We start from the raw sequence: 26,072 nt of genomic DNA on the forward strand, positions 1-26,072 counted from the left end.
GTCCGAGATTACTCCATCCGAGTATAACGCTGCATTGGAATTGTACGCAAGTACGAGCAACGGTAATTACGTTCAAAGGAAAACATTTTAACGAGCAATCCAGCTGTCTTTTGTAATCGTTCTCTGCTTGAAAGTCGTGGATGTGTAAAACGATCACACTGGGTCCTGGATCGCCATTCTTTACTGCATCGTGGATGACTGATCGCGATCATATTGGGTGTGATTCAAGAGTAACACAATTGGTTCTCTAAAAATATTCACTAAGGTCAATGTCCTTATTTCTAATCATATAGGTCTGCTATCGCAAAATTGATGTTTATTATTTATTTATGCAACAATCGACAAAAAACTTATTAGATATAAAATTTAAATATCCCTTTATAATTAAATTTAAATAAAAGTATTTTTAACATTTTAACATAATAATAGTCAATTTAATATGAAGTATAAAATTGTTCCTATTTCTACTCAGCGAAAATTGTAATAAGAATAATGTCTGACTACTGTAATGAGAATAATACTCCTGTAAATAATGTCTCTGACAGTTTATGTGTCTTAAGGGAACTATTTTGAACAGAATAATGTTAATCTGTAGTTGAGTTGATAATACATATTTTTAAAGAACCAGTCTCGTTATTTTTCAGACACATATCGCGTATTCCTCGTTGTATCGACTTCGTGGATTTGCCTATCGAAAGCTCTGTGACATTGTACTCGGAACACACTAGTGGTTACGAAGCACAGAAAAGCACAGAATATCTTTCCTCATGCAATACTATGTACGTACAGCGGGTCGTTCTCCGTTTCCTACGAACGAGTCAGTGTCGCGGGGACGAGGAATCTTTTCCTCCAGACATAATCGAATCTGAAGGGAAATAAGAAATCGACCGAAAGGAGCGAAACAGAACTGGAGATCTCTCGGTTTGTCAAGCGACTGTTTTGACTACTACACTTCTCGGAAGGCGATTCTTCTTCTTCTATATTCGTATAACGTGCACCAAAGCGTTTCAAAGTTTGCAAACCAAAGATTCCTCGACCCCAATAATGCACATTTCTAATCTGGAACGAAGTAGCCGAACAGACGATGTCTATCCAGGGAATTGTGAAACTAATCGACCATCCACAGTTCGGACGTGTTTAGGTAATCGTGATCAGAAATTGTTAAACACAGGCAGTAATCATAGTAGCTTTAAAGATTAATAATAGCTAAATTATAGGATATGCAATAAAATGTTCTATAATAAAATTTGTATAACCTGAAATGTTCAATAATTCTTTTGTTCCATTTCGTGACCCCGATAAACCCGTGACGCTACAAACCCCTAAGACTGTCAATATAGTGCAAAAAGAATTAAAATGTTTACAAATTTTACGATATTATTACTACAAATTGCTAAGCAGTGGTAATACAGGACATTTTATCCTCCATCTGGAGTGGAACTACTCAAATACCTCTCATTAAAATATTCTGACATACGCTTCAATAACAATCGAATCGATAAGTAGAAGGTACAAGTATCTTCCACTTTCAAGACCGATATCGTATCGTTAAGCCGCGTTTCCACGTGTTTCCATAGCTCAACGACGCCACGAAAACTCCCTCGAGCCTTCAGCTCGTTCACGGATTCTGCCTAGTGTTTCTGATTTTACAGTACCTTTCATTACTCTAGAAAAGAAATTTTATTTTCTACCAGAATTGTCGAGAAATTTATGAGTAATAATATACATACAGGGTGTTGCAAAATAGCTTCGTCTCCTGGAAATGAGGGGTTCCTGGGACGATTTGAAACAACTTTTTCCTTAGCAAAAATTTTATCCAAGGCTTCGTTAACGAGATATTAACGAAAAACCCCGACCAATCGGAGCGCGAGTATACCGGCTGATCTTCCGCGGTAGCGTTGGCTACCAATCGCAGCGCGTAGCTAACGCTAACGCGGAGGCTCGACCAGCAGGCTCGCGCTCTGATTGGTCGGAGTTTTTCGTTAATATCTCGTTAACGAAGCCTCGGATAACATTTTTTCAAAGGAAAAAGTTGTTTCAAATCACCTCAGGAACCCCTCATTTCCAGGAGACGAAGCTACTTTGCGACACCCTGTATATCCTAAGTAATAGTATTCATATTCCCTCCAGACAGACGTCACATCGGCTACCTCGCGGGTGCAGCGGTGGCATTCTCTAACAAAACGCATAAAACCCAACACTAGTACCGGGATTCGCAAGGATATATATTTACTTGGGCGCCGGTCGGATTGTGTTCCTGTGAAAAGGATAGCCTACCAGCTTGAGCCAAGCTGGTCGGCGACAGGTTTGTGGGACTGCTCGTTTGAGGACTCTGGAATACACCAGCAAGTACGACCATTTTAAAAAAGAAAACAAATCAGATATATCCACGCGTCGAAAGTAGACAGGTTTTAGACTGTTCCTACGATTTTTTTTTTTCGTGCTATATATGGTGCACGTGACGCGATACACGATACCTGATACATATAATATACCTGTATGTACCGACACAGGTGGGAGGGAACCAGAGAATAACGAAAGAAACAATGTGGTGGGAGGAGAGACAAGAAAGAGGGAAAAGGTAGATGAAGGGAACACGTGAAGAGTACGAGGTTCGATCAAAAAGTTTCTGGAATTTTTATTTATTTCGAAAAACATTTATTTGTTTGTCGATATTGATATGGCTCCCTTCGAAGTAGTCCCCATTAGATGTAACACACGATTCTGTCTAGTGTTTTGAGTTCTCGATACTTTTCATGTCTCGAGAAAAGAAATTTTGTTCTGCATCCGAGTTATCGAGAAATTTATTGATAATAGTATACATATATCCTAAAATTAAATTCGATTTTGTTGCAAGTGCATATTTAAATCAACACGATGCAGAACATTTTTTGGTTGAAAATTCTAATTAGAAAAAATTGCAAACCCTAAAAAATGATGAAAATGTGCATTTCATATTGAAATTTTGCAATGACTACATTTATATTTTTACAGTAACAATATTATTGCCATATGTGTTGTCCTCGAAATTTTTTAGTTTAAAAAAAAATATTCCAGGAACATTTTCTTCAAACCTCGTATACTCGCGCGTCTAAAAATAGGACGAATAAACCCGCGATCGCTTTCGATATCGAGACAAACGAGACCGCATATCGTCACGTGTGTCGAGTTGTTCGTGATACGATGTCGTTAACCGATCTAAAAGAGCGACTCGTGACTCGGACCGGGAACAGCCGTGAATTTCAAGTTCGATCGCGGGCTACGAGTGTTCCCTGACTCGCTACCACACCTGTTTCTTTCTCCCTCTAGAGAAAATAGACTAGCCGGATAGATAACGGTTAATCGTATCGTTAATCTTAATTGTAGTCTATTGGTACGAGGAAACTCCTGTCTTTGGGATTTACCACCTGTAACGCGGTTTACTGCAAGTGCAAATAGTTGGAACTGAGTGGAATTTTCAAAGAAATTCGTGATCAACCGAGGCTAACGAAGGAAGCATCCAATCTGCGCTACACGTTAAATACAGTAAGTCCTCGATGAGTGTTCCAAGGCTCCTCAGCAGTGCTGAGGAGAGGCCCTAGGTGTAACACTGACTTTTTAATGAGGTTTAGCACAGTGATATGGAATTCTGAAGCTAATGATATTTCTTTGTGTCGCATATGGCCATTATTTTATGAAATATTAATTTTTAGTGCCGAGGAGCCTTCGACATTCATTGAGAATTTACTGTATACTATTTTATATGTATTCGTAACGATTTTTCAGTAAACTATAACTGATTTTTCCTCAACGGAGAGTCGACAATAAATGTTCAATTTAGTGTATACTGTTTTATAATTTAACCCTTTCGAGCTTAGGAGTGTTACGGCAATAGCATCTTTCAAGGTTCGGTTAAATAGGCCTGTTACCTACTACTACTTATTTACCGGCCTATTTGCTGCACTGTACCGCCATCTAACAACAAATAGCCAAACAAACCTGGAAACTTGTTTTCAGATGTGCTATAGATTTCAATATTATCTAAAGTATAAAGAAATAATTAACCTAGAATTGAATTTTAACACACCTTTTGAAGCATTGTATGAATATTCTATAAACGAAATCATAATAAAAACTTAAAAATTGAAAATTCTGCCCGAAATGGGCTGAAAACAGTAGATGATTAATTGTTACAGCTGATACTGAATTTTAACACACCTTTGAATATTCTATAAGCAAAATTATAATAAAAGCCTCGAAATTGAAAATTCTGTCCGAAATGAGTTGAAAACAGTGGATGATTTATTGGTAGATTTAATGCAATTGGAAATCGCGTACTTTGCAAAACGTCGACCCTTTTCAATGTACCAACTAAGAACTAAGGAGTTGAGCGAGCTGTCGATTGTCCGAAGCTCGAAGTTTCGAACAAAGTCAGGGTGCTTCCTTCGTAAGCGTCAAGAAACGCTGTCTTGTCGAGTGAACGAGGGAGTTTCCTCTCGTAACTGGACGAGGCGAAAGGTTCGGGAGACGCGAACGTTAGGAAGGCGAGGGAAGAGAAAGTCGTTCAGAAACGTGCAGCCTCGATGTGAGTGCGTATAGAAAAGTTCGAGAATAAAGGTAAAGAAACAGAGGAAAGGCCGGTATAATTGGCCGGGACTCACGTTGCTGAACGGCGTACTGCTCGAGTGATCCTCCTGGTCCAACGGGGTGTGAAGAGGCGACGGGAAGTGGACGTTGCTCAGGTCCGGCAACGATCCTGTATTGTTGCCTATGGGGATCTGCTGTCCCGGCGGCTGAGAGCTCGGGTATATGCTGCGGGAAAAATAAACGATCGGTTCAGAGTTCGATGGGAAACCTTGAATTTGATGAAAATCTTCGAAATCGATGGTAATTTATGAAACCGGTGGTAATGTTTAAACGCGATAGAAATCTCTGGAATTCATGGAAATTTTTGAAATCGATAGATCTCTTTAAAAATCGGCGGAAATCTGTCAAATTGACGGGAATCTTTGAAAATTAGTGGAATTTTTTGGAATCGGTGATAATCTTTGAAATCGGTGGAAATATTTGGAAATCGGTAGCAGTATTTGAAAATCGGTTGGAATCTTTGAAACCCGCTGGAAATCTTTGAAAATCGTTAGGAAGTTTGTAAAATCGGCTGAAATCTTTGAAAACTGATGGAACTTTGTGAAATCGGTGCAAAATCGTTATGAATCTTGTAAAGTCGGTGGAAATCTTTGAAAACTGATGGAAATTTGTGAAATCGGTGGAAATATTTGAAAATCGGTATGAATCTTGTAAAATCGGTGGAAATCTTTGAAACCGATGGAAATTTTTGACTTCCAGGGAAGTCTTTAAACTCGAGAGAAATCTTTGAAATCGATGGGAACACGGATTCTCATGTGGTGTATAGACTGGGATACAATCGTTGTAAACACTTGATTGGCGGTACAGATATTTTATAGGGTAAACTCTACTGAGTCAGTGTTACAATACAGTGTTTCCAACAACTGTGTCCCGATCTATATACGCCACTTAACGATCAATGTTTTAGGCCCGAAGAACGACGACATACATCGGTGTTATTCGGCGAGCGATTCTAGAGAGGGAAGAAGATGATTGCTCTCAGGGGTGCGTTAAAATTTAAGGCCGCCTCGAGGACAGTTCCCGGAGTACGGTTATTCAAAATTATATAAATTCCAGGCAGCAGAGCATTAATATCCACGATATAATACGCGACGAGTACAATGGAATCCCGTGTACAATAGTCGTAGCGCGTAAATAATGCACACGCTGGAAAATCGACCACGGTACTATTAACACGTTGACAACTGTGGTGGTCATCGATGACCGGCGACCACTAAATTACACGAAGAAACATTGAATTTTCTAAATAGGAATATTTAACATTTTACGATTAATAGTAGAGTAATAACAAACGTGACGAATGTTCGAATTACCAACAAAGACTTAAACAAATGAATGGAAATCTCGAATAAGGGTACAGAGCACATTTAGCAGATTTTGAGAAACAACGGTTTTTACGTTATACTGTATTCTGAAAGTACAGTGTTCCGTCGATTATTGTCAAGAACTCGGAACTGCGTCGCGACAAGCTTCGAACAGGAGAAATGCTTTAGACCCTCGTAAATTTGTTTTTTGCCCGAAGCTCGAGCCTTGGAGTAAGAAAGTAAGAACATGTAGTTATGAATTTCTTCTGTACCTTAGAACCCTTATTCCACTGAAACAACAAAATGAACAGCTAAAGGCCATAACATTTAAACCCCTACTTCTAAGCTGTACTTCTGACATTTTTTCCGTAAAAATCCTGGCGTTCAAGGTGTTAAGAACAGACGTTTCGCGAGAATTCGTGGAATTTTAGTTGGGTATTATTTGAACAGCGGGAAATCAAGGGAAATTGTCGTGTGAGATGGGCTTACTTGATCCCGGGCACTCTAGGCATTTCGCAGGACGATCTCGGCCGTTCGATGAATCCGTGGTGGAGATCTCTGTTATCGCTCCCGGATCCGCTCATGGTGTGCTGATCTGCGCACGTAAACGGGGGTGTAAAAAGAACTGCGAAAACGGAACAGAGTGAAAATGCGTTAGCCTGAGTTTTTACGTGACGTCCGGTACACCTTCTGTAAATTTATTTCTATCGAAGACATTTTACAATAAATGATATATTATCTATTGCACACTGAAGCTTAGTATTAACACGTTGACTGGCATATGGTGGTCACCGATGACTGGCGCCATTAAATTACACGAAGGAACAGAAATATTTAATATTTCGTAAATATAATTAACAGTAGAATAATAATGAGTATTCTAAACAAATGTATTTCATCATGTTCCGAGAGTAAAAACCATGACATTCAACGTGTTTATCTAAGCAATTGTTATTCCATTTGAATTATCGTATTTATTATTATTACTATCATTCAATTTTTATTTAATAATTGCTCAATGTCCATGATGGAAGTGACCTGTAAATCTAACCTGATCTGTCTTTTCCAGGTAAATCTGCTTATTATAATGAAAGATACACCAGTAGACCGTGGATTCTAAGCATTGATAGCACATTTAATTGTACAGAACCGAAGGCAGAGACTTTAAGAATATTTAACCCTTTCGGTACAAAGGATATACGTATAAGTCCTCGAAGAGTGGATGCTCACATATAAAGAGCGTATACAAGGTGTGTAAAAGAAGATTCCATAAAAATTCTAGTTATCTCCAGCGGCAATCGATTCCGTTCCACTCGAAAACCAACGGTTCAAGGGATAATCTTTGGTGATTTCACGGGTTTTCAACTTCATCATTCTCGGTTCGCAGCCGGACTCCCCGTGGCGCGCGATACACCTCGGCGACGAGGAAACACGGAAGTGTCGTTGCACATTTCCAAGGCAGCTGGCGTCTGATTTCGCGGGGGCAGCAACGTAACACCGCCCGCGATTCCTGTCGCTTGCTAACGTTACTACGGGGTATAACGTTACAGGCTCCGGATCCCCTCGTGTGTCGGCGGCCGGTGCCCGGATTAAGAGGGAATCATCGAAGGCGCGCGCGCGCGCGTATATCCGAAGCGACCGGAATCGGAAAACCCAGCGCTGCGGGGGCCAATGACCCCTTGTGCTTAGGCGCTGGCGAATCGAACCGTTCGAACGTGTTCATCCATCGGTCAGCCGACACCGGGTCATTTTTGACCCATGTTTGGAGTAACCGTGCACAATATGGAACACTCACGATTAAGATATATAAATAACGAAATCTGCCGGTTACCTTGTGTAAATTTTTTTCTTATAACTAAAAAATAACTTTTATACAACAATTGAAATAATTGATTTTTGATAATGATGTTTAACTCCGATTTTATTTGGAGGAATTAGAACATTTTTACTTTGCACTTATATTTTTTATCTAGAAGACTTTTACAAGGGAACGTCTAATTGCTTGTCTCCTTTTTTCGATCGGATACACACGATCGTTAGAATAATAAAATAATAGATCGTTAGAATAGTAGAATATGTTGTGTCGCGATAAATAGCTAAGTTTTTGGGCGTATGAGCCACTGGATCTGGGATGGTTTGAAGAATTCGAGACGACAACTTCGTGGAGTGGGCAGATCCACTTAGGCTTAATTAGCGACGATGAGTTACGTCCTTATTTCCATAGACGTGGCTTATTTCGTGCCAGGCGTTGGTTAATGTCTGACGAAGAGTTAACTGTTGAATTGAACAACTGTATGGAAATTACGTTTACCAATTTTAAAATTGCGTCTTGTTCTTTACGCACCGTTTCAACCGTACTTGAGTATTTTTGTACTCGACAGACATTATTTAATCTCTTAAAGGGATACTGGCACGTATGTGTACATTTTAGTTTTTCTTTCATTCGAACATCGTTCCAAAATTGTAATTAAATAATCACTAGGAAATTTCCCAACAAAATAGGGTACTCTACTAATTGATTTTTGTTAATATTTATAACTATATTTTAATTAAATGAACAATTCTAAATATTTCTTCTGAAGAAGTTAATATTACTCTGTCCTTTATTCTGACGTGTTGTACTATTTTCAATATTATTAGTATAAGAAATCAAACATACTTCAAACTGTCGACAATAATATCTGCAGTTCTATGGAAGAGCATCGAGTAAACATTTTTCACCTCGATGAGAAAATTATACAAGCCTACAGAATGCAAGCATTCCTTGTTCTGATTAACGAGAAAACAGATTACTTCACGCTGAATACTGCAGCGACGAAGAGGAAGCACGAAACGAGTGACCCTTATCAATTTTGACTCGTATCATTGAAGTTGGATATGGGTGGTATAATCGACAGAGGCATTTACTGTAAAAACTAAATCGAAACACTAGAACAAATGTCTTTTCATATTACTGAACAAGAAAATTTTCTAGATACGTGTACAACTGAGGGGTCCAGAGCAAGAAATAGCCATGCCACAAAATGTTGAAAAATGAGATTTTTATCAATTCTGGCATCCCCTGAATGAATTTTTTGTCTGTATAAAAATGCAAGCAAAGTATATTATGATGTACACTACTTTCTATGAAAACCTTAATATCTGACAACTTTACTGTTGTGGCATAGCTAACTCTTGCACTAGAGCCTACAACTGAATGGAACTTGGCTAACCTGTCTTTCCATTGCTAACTGTTTCCACCTACAGGAATATCAGAAGAATACGATACGTTTGTTATAAACTTGAATGCCACTTTTAATGGGCAAATATGTACCTTTTACGTAAATAACTAGCTACTCCGAAAGAGAGAATACGTATACCCTGCGGAACTGAAAAGTTTAAATAGAGGCTAACAACAAGCTGCAACTTGCCCGTTTGCAGTGTTTTAAATCAGTTAATACCTTATTAGTCTACTGATAGGCTTTCTTATTTCAGTGTTTATTGATAACAAGCTCATTATTATAGATTTAAATCAGGATTACAGAAAAAATCGTTCCATCATGTTATTAGGGTTGATGATATGTATGTATTATAATCATAATTTGCTACTGTAACTATGTTTTAATATTCCTTGGCTGAAGAAACCTATTAACACTAGAACCATCCACCTTGAATTTATACTAAATTTTAGAAAAGTGTTTTAACAAGAGGTCCAAGACTTTAGGGGCTTATTGTACTCACCGATAGAAGTGTCTAATCAACATATGTAGGTCCTGAAATCAATTCTCTATATTAGGACCTATGTTGATTAGACATTTCTGGCTTCACTCGATGAATAACATAAGCACCTAAAGTCTTGAACCTTCGTTTTTTCTTGAACATGATATAAACTATATAACAATTTAAAGGTCAACACGAATTCCGACAGAAGCTCCTAGTAAATTTCCATAACTGTAAAACAAGACATCTAAAATCCATCCTTTTAACAGGTTTGGTTAAGTTCTAGTATCGAATAGCAGCCAGTTACTACTATGTCAATTATATTCCTACCTTTGAATCTTATTTCCATTCTTCCTATGCTTACTTTAGTGTATAATAAAGTCTCTATTATTAATACAACTACAGTAAATCCTCGACGAGTGTTCAAAGGCTCTTCGGCACAGAACGTTAAATATTTCATAAATTAATGGCCACATGCGGATGAAATAAATATTATTGGCTTCAGAATTCCAAACTCTATCGTTGTGCTAAACCTCATTGAAAAGTGAGCGTTACATCGGAGGATCTCTCCTTGTCAGTGTCGAGGAGCACCCGAACACTCATCGAGGATTTACTGCACTATAAAGGGACCGATAAAACTACAAGTTGTGGTCTCACCTCGTCGATGGGGAATGGTGGTGGCCGACTGGCAAGCTTCGTTCGCGCTCTGATGCAACGCGGAGTCCGAATTGGTTCTCCTCCAGGTGTCTGGAGGGGGAGGCGATAGATACGGGACACCGCTGTACGGCGAGGTGTCGTGCCTCTTCTCCATCGGGCGAGATCGCATCGGTCCGACCCCCATGTTTCTGCTTCTGTCGTTGTTACGGTACACCATAGGATTGTGCTGCATCTCCTCCAGGTTGCTGAGCGCAGTCTGCAATCATCAATCGTGACCAATTGATTACCAGAGGATCCAAATTGTTTTTTCCAGTAAATAAAGGTTACAAAATTCGCATGTATGTACACCAAACACGGAATTAATTTTGTACGAGTAGTTTCGTTGATGGAAACAATATATAGTGTTGACAAGGAACGGTGTGTTAAAAATAACGGAACTATTTATTCAGGTTGACTGCAGCAATGGTTAAACTTCGACTGACTAACATGCAACATGTTTCTACTACAGGAAATTTAAATTATCTTCAGATAAAATACGAGTTTTCTCTGATGGCCTGTAAGGATGCAGAACAAAAGCCTGAAGGATTTAAAAAAATTCCAGTGCCCTTGAAATCTCTTCAAAAATATGACCTTGAGAAAAAAATGTTTTTACCGTTACACATAACCATTCAAACTGTCCATCCAAAGCAACTCTGTTTTGAGGAGTTTTTTCATACAAGTAACCAAGATATTTAGGTGGTTCACACTGTGCATTCATAGAATTTTATTAAGGTGCGTATCCATTTCTTGCGTCTTGCCCGTCCACATTGATACGCAACAAGTGGATACGCACCTTTAGGTTGATTCATAAAATAAGTGTCGTTCTTCTTTTCTTGAATTTACGTTGGTTCGAAACACACCACAATCAATATTGATTGAATTTGGTAATAGCAATTGAATTGAAATATTCATACAATCATTCTTATTTAACACTAGGTTTACGGGACGCGTCATTTTGACGCATTTCGAATGCTTTCTAACCTCGAAATTCTCTATGTGGTATACCTATATCTATAGCTATGCATTAATTTCAGAGATCATAAATTGTGTATTACATAAAATAAGTTGTTTTTTAAAGAAAATCTGCGGGTTCGTTGATGCGTGCCGTGGAGATACCTACACGATAAGTGCCCGTAAACCTAGTGTTAACACTAGCATTCGAAAGCATTCGAAATGCGTCAAAACGACGCGTCCCGTAAACCTAGTGTTAAGTATAATTTCGTAATCCTTTGGTGTCTATAGCGGAATTCATTTGTAACTCAACGAAATATTTAAAGAATAAATAGTATTTAATTAGCGTTCACGTTAGTTCACGATTGTCTCGCCCGTCGATCCACCCCCGTCAAACCAGAAGTTTATCGACGCTCGGATAAATCCACTTACCCCTAAGGGAGCGAGATCGATAATAAAGGTTGGTGCAGATACAAAGAAGCGGGGTTTAATCGAAATTCCTTGACAAACAACGTTGAATTCGCCACGGATAATTAAGATGCATTGAAGAAGCCCGAGGGGAAAAATCAGGCCGCGTCGAAACGGAATCGAAGTGAATTACATTCCCTTTTCCCAGACAACTCGGAGAGTACGGTTCCGCCGCGGAGCCGCCGGATCCTCCGTTTCCCCTTTGGATCGAAGCGAAATAATTCACTTCTATCTTCATTCCGCCCCCGTGGCCCCGTCCACTCGAACGTCCTAGAATTTTCTCGTTTCATGAATCTCGCCCCCCATAAAACGTCTCATCCGTTTTACGAGCGGACGAGGAACGAGAAGCTTGTGTGCGCCGTTTCCCCGGCCAGCTTCGGCGGCTACATAAAGGGGCTTAATGCAGGCATTCGATCAGAGACACATCGACCGAAAATCCTTCCGACGGTGCCAAGGATAAATCCGACGTGGTGGATGCGCTCAGCTACGCAAGGAAAATGTAGAAGACTCAACCCTGTCGTGTGAAAACTGATTCCCACCCTTCGTGGAAACATGAGGGAACTACTTTCGCACGCAATTAACCCTTTAACATTTTTTTCCGTGCCTTTGAATGACCTTGAATAATTATAGCCACTAAATTTCTAATGAAAGCGACTATTATTGTAAGTGTTCAAAAATGGTGATCCCATTTTAAAAAATGAAGGTGTCCTTGATATCTCGAAAAAAATTAGATAAAAAACAAAACTTTGTTTGTCATCAGCCCCATTGAACCATTCAACTTTGTCCTTAAGACATTTGACGTATCTTTAAAAACAATAAAGATGTTTGAGGTGCAAACGTTATGTGACTCACCCTGTATATGTCTTATTTACTTTATAGTGCATTTGAAATCTGCTTTTAAAAACTTGTCGGTAGAATAAGACATTATTGGTTTTTTGTCTGTTTCATTTAATTGAGTCAACATAAATTCCGACGGAAAGTTCTTTATGATTTCAGTAATATTGCAAAACGAAAAATCGGAAACCAGTCATTTTGACAGGTTTGGTAGTTTTAATTGCAAGTGCTAATGAAATCACGCGCTCAAACTTCCGGCAGATTTCATGTTTACGTTCTCTGAAACTCTGAACAGTACAGACTTGTTTTTGTAGACACGGAAATTTTATTTCTTTTTTGTTTTAGGTGTAACAATAAGTCATCCACTATTTCTTCGCGAAATCATTGTTCGATTCTATCGAAGTCAAGGGTTTATACATACTGTTTTATTCATATTTTTACTTATATCGTACACCATTTTTATATACATTCAATTTAAAATCTATTGCATCATACTTAGAAGAAACAGTGGACTACTTATTGGGACAAATAAAAAAAATTATACCTTAACTGTTCAGGTAGAAATCTTATGACTTGTTATCAGACTGCGGAAGTTTATGTAAACACGGATTTGATACACTTTTTATTAAAATGGTTCCAACCACAATTATATCCTGTTCTTTTCAACAACAATCATGAAAATAATTATGTGTATTTCGTGAATGAACGAATGTGTAATCTTGTCCCCGATATACAGGATATTTCATAATTCCCGGTGCCCGAGTGAAGAGTTAAGAATCACTTTTCGTCTAAGTGCCCATCCTCTTCAGGAAATGCTCGAAAGACCGGTCATTACGAATAACTTCCTGAATTCGAGCTAGAAAAAACAACATTTCAGATCTTCTAGCACACTTCAAGGCATCGTAGCCTCCTTCAATTCATTCATACGTTCCATTCACAGAATCTTTCAATTCCATCCACAAATCTATCGAGATAAAAAAGAACGTCTAGCTCCATCTCAAGGCATCGTGGGTTCTTTTCAATTCAGACATTATTCCATCCCATTCAGAGAATCTTTCAATTCCATCCAGAAATCGATCTATGTAGACCAGGAAAACTCCTGTCAATGTAAACCACAGTTTACTCGGTTCAAGGCGACGCGAGAAAGACTCGACACGGGATATAAAAAAATTCCAGAATCTCGCGGATCGAGAGGCCGATTAAAGCGAGCGTAACCTAGCAAGTAAGCAAGCAACAGAGCCTACGGCTCGTCCCGGAATAATTTCGTGCTTCCTCGCGTAGACGTACGGGACGTAATCGCGATTAATGTCACACTCGCTCGCGGTAATGGCCGTTGTTCTCGTTATCGTTTCCGCGTGTATTAGATAATGCCGCTCGGTAATCCGGCTCAGGACGTGAGGTTCTCCCGTAAACAGATTTCCCCCACTTAACACGTCCAACGCGGCAGCATTTTTTTCAGGACTTTCCCTATTCGGCGGTACAGAACATACTGGGTGAGTCAAGAAAAACTACTATATAAAATTCGTTACCTGTTGGTTGTATCAGAAAATATTTTAATGAATTATGTAGCATTTTAAGGGACGCGTCGGATGGGTACAATTTGATTTTGTTATATCTTATTTTTTGTAAATATCACGGTGACCTTGAGTTTCTTCAAGGTCAATGCACCTTTTTTTTAATACCACGTTGTTGTCGATGGAAGGACGAATTCAACGACATATAGCGTGATGGTGTTAAAAAAAAGAAGCATTGACCTTGAATAAAATCAAGGTCACCTTGATATTTAAAAAAAATAAGATATAAAGTAATCAAAGTGTGTCTATCCTATATAAAATATTTCATAATTTATTAAAACGTTTCTTGATACAATAAGTAACGTGGTATTTTAGATAGTAGTTATGATTGACTCACCCTGTATGTGTCATGTACTGATGCAGGAGAAGGTTGTCAAATTTCGACCATCACCTAGGTTAAACCATTACTGTATCTTGTCATGTGTACGCAACCTGCGCCGTATGATAGACAATATGTGTTGTGTGTATACAACAAGTTACTGTAATGCAATCACCACTATCATACAGATATTGCTTATCATATGATGCAAATTGCTTACACGAGACAGGTCAAACGATCCACAGACGATACGATTTATCGTAGGGTGGGTGCTTCAGTAAATGACCACGCGCCACTGAATGAACATTAGAATATAAAAAACAAGTAAATCAAGTTATTAAAATCAACAAATGATTAAATATTGATTTTTTCCAATTCCTTGTTACATATTCAAACAATTGTCGCGTCATTGGCTGGAAATGTTCATTCACTGATTAATGTTCATTCACTAGTGAAATTTGTACTTTTTCTTTGTAATTTAATTAATCACATTTTTCCTATTACATATGTCGTTAAACACACCCTTCTGAATAATTTCCAAAAAGTTTTAACAGTCATTCATATTTTACTAAAAAGTTATTTTTAAACTCCCACTCCACTGGTGGGGATGAACACCAGATGCTGACTCTGTACATCGTTTCGGGTGCTAATCCAAGTTTTACTGTATTTCGGTCTACATAGCACCAACGTGTCCATAGATCACGAATGTACCGTACGGTCGCAGGTGACGGTCAATCGATGCCCGATAACTATAATTAACGTATCCTTCGACGTTTCGCTGGTCAGCGGGCCCAGATAGCTTAAGCCTCGTCACCTATGTCAAGGCGCCTCCGAGAGAACTACCGAATAGAAAGATAGAGAGAGAACGATAGACAGCTACAACGCGCGATTTACGTACAGTGCAATCGGGATAAAAAAGAAACGAACCACGACCGTGAAAACGTGTACACGGAATCGCCGCGAGCGGTCGCCTCTTAACCCATTAACAGTTTCTCCCGAGTGAGACTCGGGCAGATCGTCGAGCAGAACTGTTTATCATTTACACGATGTAATTATTAAAAAGATTCGTGTAAAACGTGTTTTTTTTTTTTTAACATGTTTTATTATGGATAGAATTAGTTTAACACAGAAAAAAATAGGCACATGTGATTCTATTCGACTGTTAATAGGTTAATATATTCTACGCCGGTCCCGCATTATGGAGAGATTGCTAATATTACTGTAAATCGGAGATCGGCAAACTCATTATGTAGATAAAAAGTTTCGAATAACGAATGAAAGATAAAAAAAATGTATTTCGTCATTTGTAATTGTTTAAACGTGGAATTTCAATTTTTATAATAAAATAATAAAAGAATATTACAGACTCCTCTCGATTATCGTCCCGAATTAGGGTTCGCGGTGGGACAATAATCCTATAGGGAGAAATGCTTCAGACCCTTGTAAATTCGTTTATTCCCCGAAAACCGAGCCTCGGCAGAAAAAAACGGAGGGCCAACAAAATATGGGGGCTGTCAAGTGCATACATTTTCGCCCCTCCACTTTTACTGCCGAGGCTAAGGCTTCGGGTAAAAGACGAATTAACAAAAGTCTGAAGCATTTCTCCCTATAAGATTATTGTCCCGGCCTCGAGTTCGGGACAATAATCGAGAGGTGTACACAAGCAATCAACCCACTCAGGCTTCCAGCAGCCAAGATTCAGCCGGCGTAAAAATTGTAATATCCGTGTCAAAAATACTCTCATCGATACATTCCCCGCTGGACTCAACTTTGGCCCGTGGAGGGTGGTGGGGGGGAATTCACCTGACCCCAATTTAGAATTTAGATCCCGTCGACACGGCCATTGTCGCGCCAGGTAGGTATCCCGGAAACTCGCGGACGAGCACGCTGGTTGCGTGGTACGCCGCGTAATTAAATAACCTCGAGTCATCGGCCGGAACGGGCGGGCGCGCAGACCGTTCAGCGCGCTTCGCTAAAGGTTGGTGGAGATGGAGCTGGTAGAGGAGGGTCGTGGTGATCCGTTATCAATGAAAATCGCCGGACGTCGCGTGGTAGTTCGGACGTGTTGCGTATGTACATACGGTTGTGTGCGTGTGCTCGCAATCGTTACGGGACGCGATCCTGACACGCGCCGCGGCAAATTGTTAATTATAACGCGCGCAGAGCGGACGGACACGGCGTCGCGGCGCAAGGTTCAAGGAAAACCGCATTCCCGGCTGCGCGGTGTCGGACGGCGATACTATTTGTAAACGAGAAGACGGCGGGTCGTGTACATAGTGGCCGAAATTTCTATAAAGTCGCAACGTTTTTCGATGAATTCTTGTATTTTTTCGAGTACCGATGGAATGTTTGTGTTTGGTTAAATTTTGGGATTCATTGAAGAAAGCGTAGACATATGTTTCAAGAAATAAATTTAATATGTATTTAAAAAAAGAATGTAATTCAACTGAAAACAAATTGCGTAATTTTTATAAAGTCACCATGTTTTACGATGAATTCTTATAATTTTTCAAATACCAATGAAAAGTTTGTGTTTGGTTGCATTTTGGGATACATTGAAGAAAGCGTACATATCCGGATGACTTTATAGAAATTTCGCAGTTTGTTTTCTGTTGAATTTTTTTTGTTTTTTTTTGTTTTAGTAAATATTATGTTCATTTTTTGAAACCGATATGTACGCTTTCTTCAATTGAACCCAAAATGCTATCAAACTCAAATGTTTCATTGGTATGGAATAATTATAAGAATTCATCAAAAAACATGGTGACTTTATAAAAATTTGCTATTTTTGCTTTTTGTTGGAATGTTTTGTGGAGGAAAAATTGTCAGGATCGATCGAACGGTTTGAATGGAGGAGGAGAGTCCACGCGACATCGAATACATTTTGGAGTAACACCTCGGATTTTGTTTGACACTTGGATAGGTTGTAGTCTTTAGTGATATACAGGGTGATTCTGCAACAATGATTCTGCACAATTAAGTGTGCCACTTAAATTACTCGTGAACTGTTTGTTATACGAAAAAATGTTTCAAACAAAAGTTGCATGGTATCAACTACAGTTCCATAAGGCTCATGTTAAAAAGACATTTTTATAATGTTTCTGTTCTAATAATTTTATCGTTGACCTTGCGATTTTTTAATAACAAAGTTGAAGCTTTTGCGAATGTTCTGTTAAATTTTCAACTAAATTTATAATTATTACAAAATTCATGCGAGCCACATGAATTCCAGGCTCGATCTTCGCGAAAAAGACAGGAACTCGAAAATAACGACGGTACAATAAGACCATCTCGGCTCTATCCAACATTCCAATTTATATTCAAGCCTCGTACAACAGGCCAAGTGGAAATTGCACGAGACGGCGGCAGCATCTTTGTGTAAATAAAGCGTGCGCAAACTGAATCGACGTGAGTTGGCGTCGTGGCGCATCGGTTCACAGCGCCAAGTCGACGTTTCCCCGTTTCCCCTCCGTAGAATCGCGAGGAAACGCGACGAAGGACGGTCACACGCGAGACGAAATACATTCGGTGGTTGGCCTCTTGCACGTCGGCGAACCTGCAGCGATAATTGAGCCGTTCATTTGCCAAAGTGATTAACTTCACGAAATTTGTATTTAAAATTGTCGCGTCGCGAATCCTAGAACCGATGGACAATAGAGCAATATAATCTGAAAAAGAAATTAAATAAAAATGGATTAAAGCCATTTTGGCCCTTGACTGGGGCACAATTCGGAGAATTCGAAAAATGTGCAGAAGCGACAGGACAAAGTTCCGTCGACTTGTCCGTGCCATTTCCAATTTTAACGTCGGGAGAATTGTATGGCATAACGATATATTTTTAGTCGTTGTACACAGAGAAAGACAGCGAGTACTGCGAGTAGTGCGTACGCGGCTTTAAGTGTCGCCAGTTCCCGTACCACGCTGTAAACGCATGGACCCAACTTTGATGATTCTCTAAGCGACACGTGCACGGAGCAGGTTGCCGTGCTTCCATCTCGTAACGAAAGTTCCCGGTGTCGTCTTCTACCGACGTTAAGAACAGTGATAATTTATAGTGGCGAGCTTGAAAGAAAAGATAACATGTCTGTGTACACCCACGAGCAATCTCAGTTTCCACTAGAAAAAAAGTGGCGTAGGGAAAAGGCCTTCTATCATTTGAGTTTGGAAGTTTCTGAAATTTATGCCAAATTACCATGCATTTTAGCATTTATTTCAGTACTTGAAATAAATTTACCAAATGGTAGGAAGCCCTTATCCAGTTTTTCTCCTAGTGGAAGCCGAGTTTGCTCGTGTGTGTGTGTAAAAAACAGAAGAATAAAAATTCCTTAATCAACAGAATTGAATTTTTTATTACACCAGTCATAGAACTGTTTCAACATACCGAATGTTTCAGTTGCCACAACGAGACAGAAGAAACGCGAAGGACGCAGCGATTTTCACGCTGTCGCTGGCTCGCCGCTGGTAATGAAAGAATCGAGTTAGCCCACGAAAGCAAATTAATAAGCCGTCAGCCAGTACGAACTGGTATGAACCGTGGGTTAAGTCTTCTCATTCGTCCCATCGCAATTAGCGCGATTCTTCGGTCGTTACGCGCTCGTGGCGCAGCGCGGAATTGGCGAAATCCGGTCCGTTTGCATCGCGTCGATTCATCGATATACGCTCGATTTACAGATATTCAGCCTTGGTTTTTTTGGACGAAATGGTTTCCGTTAAAATTTCGTGAAATGAAAGTGGAGAATCATGAATGGCTCCCTTGCGATCGGGGAAATTTGTTCGACTACGTTTTAATCGTAATTGCTCCATCGAATTCCGTGTATTCGTGAGTTTAACTTTGTGTTTTTTTGGTTTGATTCTTTATAGCTTTATTGCTATATGTAGCTTTGTGTAACACATGGAACTATTATTGTGGTGATCGTTACGAGGGGGAATTCCCCAAATGTTACCCTCGGTTCTTGACCCTCGAACGACTGAACGGCTGGCAATGATAGGGGTCAGTGATGAGATAATGGTGAACTATAACGGAATTACTGTTATACATACAGTAGACCTACTTTTGGTAGTCCTAAAAGTAATAAACGCCCTAAAAGTTCTCAAAATGATAAATGTCCCAAAAGTGATAAAAGTGATAAAAGTCCTAAAAGTCCCAAGAGTCCCAGAAGTTCTGAAGGTCCTAAAAGTTCTAAAAATCCTAAAAGTCCTAAAAGTCCTAAAAGTCCTAAAAGTCCTAAAAATCCTAAAAGTCCTAAAAGTCCTAAAAGTCCTAAAAGTCCTAAAAGTCCTAAAAGTCCTAAAAGTCCTAAAAGTCCTAAAAGTCTCAAGTCTCAAAATTCCCAAAAGTCCTAAAATTCTTAAAAATCTTGAACGTCCTAAACTCATTGTACATATCCACTATTGTATGTATAAAAAAATTGTGTTTGAAAACGTGTATGTTTAATTTACTGTTTTATTAACATAGACGCGTAAAATATTACTTCGATACAGAAGACAGATTTTGCAGATGTGTTTCATACAGTTTGCGCATTTTATAGCATACTTGTAACTGCATTGAAAATACAGAGACAGGTTAGACGTGACTCGAGATCGACTGCGCGAGGGTTAACGAGTTTTTTTTCCAATTTGCAGTATCCCTGAAACTCAACACGAGCGAGATACTAAGATCACAATATTCAATATTTTTCTTAGCTCCAGTATCGAACACACAGTAGACACAACAGAAAGGAAGGTGTTAAATCTGCAAAATCTTTCTTTTTCACACCAGAACCTTATTCAGAATAGTTTCATCCCTTATCTTTAATTTAATTATTTTTTTTTGGAAATCACATTTCGTCCCTTGTACCAATACGAGCCGTTCGTTCGCCAAAAAGATTAACTCCATTAAATTCATTTTTAAGAAAGGTAAGCACCTATCAAGTGCCTTGGCGCATAAAATTTGAAAAAAATTAAAAAATCGGAGTTAGTCATTTTGACCAGTGAATGGCTAATTTATGGAACCCTCTGCATACTCGTTTCAATTTACCTGCGATAGCATGCCCGAATATTTTAAGAATCTTTTTAGTTTTTTTTTTATTTCAAATGAACAGAACGACCAGACTCATGACCACCAATCGAGCAATATTCTACGAGGTGACCGACTTTCATGTGCTGATCTTTACTTCATATTTTAAGCCAAACAAAATTTTTATTAACTATTTTTTATTAATATATTCTCTACCTCCTTGTTTTGTAAAAATTGCGAATATAATTTCTTTCTTAAAACTTTAGTGAAACCCATTATGCAATGGGTAAATGCAACCGTCAAGCGCTTAAATAAAAAACGACCTTTCGAAAAACTGTTGCATTTTTTCAAACACAAATATGCAAAACAAAGGATCGACATAAAAATCGTTCATTAACTATCCCCAAAGAAAAATTCCTGAAAAAAAGGTTTCAAAAAATCACATGTCACAGTAGAACAACCCCTCAAGTTCGGAAAATAGGACGTACGAGGGTTAATAGCTCCAAGACAACGCTCAACCCCGTCGAACAACCGTGATTCCGTTACAATCGGATCCGCAAGGCCAGGAATAGCTCCCGTTTAATTTTAGATCGCGGTTCACCGAAATAGACACGTACGTCCCTGATTCGTCCAGGGCGAGTAAACTTTTTCGAGGGGGATGGGCTGGTCTGGCTGTCGGAGGCATCGCTCGCGGGGATTTCCTGTGAGAGACACGGTCGTTAAGAGATTCACGGAGGCCCCTGCTCGCCATGTGTCGTTTCAGTCTCAGTTCACACGCCTATTACCTAATATCTGTTGAATTGCGCAGGATAAACAGGGGAGCGCGTTTCTCCCACGGTCCGGTTCACGGACAACACCTCGCGGTTTACTGCGCCTACGACCGCGTCGAATACGCGATTTTCCCGTCGTGAATCGCGTCAAATACACGATTTTCGCGACGTGAATCGCGACAAAGACGATATTTTCCCGTCGCGAATCGTGTGCAGCCGTGCGTTGCAGTGATACAGAACCCCGATTTCTGAGTTCCGAAGCTTAATTTGAGTGTAAAATTGGGACTTTCAAAACCAAACTTGGTAAGTATGTATTTAATGTTGCTATTTTTTAAAAGAACACAAACTTAATAAGCAATGATTTTTAATAATTTTTTTATAAGCAAAATAAAAAGTTTTCATTGACGAAGTTATTAATTACAAACTTAATGAACTTTTTTTCGAAATTATTCTTCTGGATAACGAAATTACGGATATGAAATAATCAGAGAGTGCTAGTAATGTATGGAACAAATCAGTCATTGTTTCAGTTCAGGATAATTTTTTATAAATTTGTATGAATATTAGATGTAGTCACCGTGGTCAATATAAAATTCGAAATTATGTTGAAAAAAAAAACAAAGTTTATTTGCGAATGTTTTGCAGGAATCAGGTTAAGAGGGAATGTATGCTTACCAAGGTTGGTTTTGAAATTCCCATTTTTACACCCAAATTAAGCTTCTGAAATCGGCGTTCTGTAACACTGTGCGTCGAGGGCCTCGCCTCGCGGACAATCCGCGAAGATTGTTTAGCGGCGACGATTGGACAACGTCCAACCGGCCGATAATTTACGGACACGCGTGCTCCGCGGGATCGTTAACAATTCGCGAGACGGAGAGGGAGAAATGTTACACTCACGGCTGGATGGCCGATTTTACGATTATCGTCGAAGGTGATTCTTTAATGTTCCGTCAACCACGAACAAACGGACTGGCTCGTGGTAATAATAGAAGCGTGTTTTGTAGACGGGTAAACAACAAGTCGGGTAGAGTGTACTCGAATATGTATGAGGGATTCGTGGACTGAAAACTGGATTACTTACTAAGGGAACTTTGATACCTACGTAAGTATGGGTAAGTTTGAGGCAGACGAGAGTAACTTTGTTCTGAAGTCATAACATAATCATTTTCGATTTTGTTGCTCTTTTTCGCGTGTCTTTGCGTGGAATACCTTTTCACGTAATCATCAACTTGACTTAATAATTTGTGGAGTTGCAAAATCGAAAATCAGATCATTTCAAATTTGCAGCTCCACAAATCAGATCACTTGCTGACTTGGGAAAAAAATACCCCTAACTGTGGATAAAAATTACCCGAATTTACGGTACCCCGAAAATTTTTATTCTTTTTTTAAACTTAACAGGTTTATTGGGGGCCACGATAGAAGCATTGGGAAATTATTCGTTTTTGCCGATATTCGGTTGTTCGGGGTGAAACCACCCCTTAAATGTTAATGCATGCTTTCCAATTTTCCTGTATATCGTAAAAACTATAGTAGATACAAATAAACACTGTTAGTACGAAAACTTAATACTTTTTATGCTATATAAAACAGGGCAATCGAATTGTTAAAAATTTATTTTATAAATACATAAATAAGTAAAGAAACAAATTTTTAACAATTTCGTTGCACAGTTTTATAGTGATTAAGAAGCCACTAAATTTTCTTTCTAACAGTTTTGTGATATCTACTGTAGTTTTAAACAAGATACACAGGAAAATAGGAAAGGTCACATACTACAAGCACGCCTGTCGTTGAAGCGTTATAGACCGGAAATGTTGATTCATGTATGTCATACATTTTCCCGTGGCGTTCTACTTAAAAAGCAATTTATACAAAGTATGTAGCTGACGATAAGTTTAGTAGAATAATAAATATTTTATCCTTTTCGAAATAAGATTTCGTGAATAGTAAGAGACGTTTTATATGCTTGATATCATACTGTTTGCAATGTGTTAAATCAGCTGAAATATGTTTCATACGTTAACTGGCAAGCCATTCGTTTAGCGATGACAGTAATGCTTTGGCTAGTCTGATGATTCGATGTAAATGTCGTTTAAATATGATAGGTGTTGTATCAAATGGATATCTAATGAATATTTGTACGCTAGTTTGTTTAGAACGTTAGTTGTTCGGTAACGATATAAACATTACGACACATATAAATTTTCAAAACGAACCTATGTATATCTGGTCACGCAAGATTTCGCACAAACTTGATTTCAGTTCACTGTCAAACGTCGTCTCGTTTAAAACCAACATCCGGTCGTTTCCATTGAATTATACATCCAGTGATGGATTACGACACAATTGTATAACATTTATAATGAATAGACGGCGGATTTTCTGTATTTATAGTGCACGCGAGTTTCTAAAACCCAGTGCAGTAATAAGTTGAATTATAAACTTCCGTTCAATTAACTTCCGGTTCACTCCAAATTTGTGTCCCAGACAATATATCTCAGCGATGGATTCCTAAATAAGTAAATAATGCGCGATTCATGCGGGACAGTGATTCGCTCGGCAATTAAATCTACAAATGATTCTTATGTAGGTATTTATGGCAAACCTCGATTGCCTAAAATTCGATACACTGAAATGCTTCATCAAATTTTTAATTCGATTTTCTATTGTTTTGTTAAATTTAAATTCAGCTTAATTTAATGCACTTCGATACATTTTATTTTATAAACTACAAAATAAATCACCTTAATTGTCGTGGCATTGTGCAATAAATTACTACAATACTATTATTAAATATGGTTTAACCTACGATCGAATAAAGCAAACACAACTGTTTGTCACATTATCATCTTGTATGTAAACTACTAGTGAGAAATTTATTTACTGCATTACTGTACCAACGCAAAAACAAGATGCTCAAAATAATTTTTTTCCTCGGAAGCGATGATTAGGACGTAAAGGGTTACAAATAACTAAAAAATTAACTGAAACATTTTTTAATATCGTCAACAGTTTCGGAGATATTCGAGTGGGTCAATTTAAATGGGACACCCTGTATATATCAGTCTCATATCTTTAAAATAATAATTTAAGGGTCTGAGCGTTACAGGGTTAATCTCCCCTAATTCCTTTAGAAAAATAAAAAAAATCCGTGGTTTAACCCCTCGCCTGATAACATTAATATAATTTTTTTCTTTTAAATCGAAGTGAAACACTGTTTTCCTGGTATTACTATTTACCATTCAGAGTGGATGCTACACTTGCCACAAGAATATAATTCCTTTTGTATCTGGGAAATTATTAACGATAAATTAATTCTTGAGAGTGGAGTCGTCAAAGAAATCGTAAGGGAAGGTGTTAAACACTGAGGACAATGGATCTGCGAACGAACGCACAGGAGTACGAGTATGTCGCGTCGCTTGTAATGCATTCTTCGACAGGTAGGCAGACATGGTGGCTCTACCGTCGAGCACGCAAATTCAACTGTAATTATAGGCGTAACTTCGTTATCGATAATACGACGATGCATTTTGGTTTCAATTAGGAAAAGGGAGTCGAGCGGCGCGCTCTCGTAGGAGCTGCCTGCGCTCCTATTATGTTACAACCCCCGCCACGTACGACCGCAGACAAGATTACGAGAGGTAAATTATCAAGGGACGCGGGCAAATGCGTTCCACCTCTCGACAATACCGTCGCAAAGAGCGTTTTCGAGCGTTGCGACGGAGTACGTCGAAGACGTTTCGCTCTTCGAGGGACCACGCTTTAAGTCTCGAGATTTCAGATGCTTTTACATGGTATTAACACTAGAACTACCAACGATAATCGCATACCTTTTTCGATCGATCGATAAATATGGCAAACTTTTGGAAAATTTATAAATTAACTAATTTCTTTAATGTCGTATCGGAATAAAAGTTACAAACGATCTGAGAAAATGGATTGTTATAACATTTTAATCATCGTTGTAAGAATGTATTGGCGAGTCATTTTGACTTGCTCGGTAGTTCTAGTGTTAACTCTAATTTGTAATGACTTGTTGAAGCAGTATTGACGATTTTTTAAATTAAATTTATGGAGTATAAACAGGAGCACGTCGAAGACGTTTTGCTCTTCGAGGGACGTCGTGAGTCTCGGGATTTCCGATGTCGTTATATGGAATTATATTGCCTCTCTAAGCTATAGTGACTTCGTAAAAACAGCAACGGTTTGGGTTCTCCACATCTTTAAGTGTCAAGCACTCAGGGACGGCAAACATATTTTTCGGGTAGTGGTTGTTGGAGCCCTAGAGATATATACATATACACAAAAATGGGCAGATAAAATGTAACAGACACGATGCAGTATTATTGATTTGAATAGTTTATAGGCAGCAAAAAACCAAAAAAATACTGTACAAATCACTATACTGATTTGACTTCAAAGGTAGAGCTAGTTAAAAAATACAAAAAAAAAATATATTAGCGGCAGTCGTATGCTGACGTACACGCAGTCACGGACGTATATGTATAGACAAAATTCAACGTAATAGTAGCAGCAGTTTTTCACGAATATCAGAAACTAAAAAAGACCGCCTTTTATACATATAAATAGGGAAAGTTGTTCAGAATGATGGTACCGACAACACATTTCAAGGTCATTGAAATCGATACTGAGGACCATATTCTCAATAATTACAATATCCTGGTAAATAAATAATTAAGTAAATTATTTTCGAAACATTATTCTCACGTCTCGTCGCACCTCCTTCGCCAAGAGTACATAGCTGCAGAGATCAGATTCTGGTACGGAGATTAAATTCCGCCTAAAATTATTCAACCACTAAATTCCGCCTAA

The 26,072-nt window shown here is 38.7% G+C and overlaps 1 protein-coding gene across 1 annotated transcript in view; it reads right to left on the reverse strand.

The window, feature by feature from the left end:
* Positions 1-26,072, reverse strand: part of LOC107187752 (CREB-regulated transcription coactivator 1) — a 105,979-nt gene that overhangs the window by 18,807 nt on the left and 61,100 nt on the right. Inside the window, exons 3-6 of the mRNA XM_015575921.1 lie at positions 10,287-10,542; positions 6,420-6,525; positions 4,641-4,791; positions 2,234-2,332 (exon numbers count right to left, since the gene is read on the reverse strand). Of these exons, the coding sequence (XP_015431407.1) occupies positions 2,234-2,332; positions 4,641-4,791; positions 6,420-6,525; positions 10,287-10,542 (612 nt within the window). The remainder of the gene's footprint in view (positions 1-2,233; positions 2,333-4,640; positions 4,792-6,419; positions 6,526-10,286; positions 10,543-26,072) is intronic.

The sequence above is a fragment of the Dufourea novaeangliae genome, unplaced genomic scaffold, assembly GCF_001272555.1.
Source record: "Dufourea novaeangliae isolate 0120121106 unplaced genomic scaffold, ASM127255v1 scaffold16, whole genome shotgun sequence".
NCBI classification, from domain to species: Eukaryota; Metazoa; Arthropoda; class Insecta; order Hymenoptera; family Halictidae; genus Dufourea; species Dufourea novaeangliae.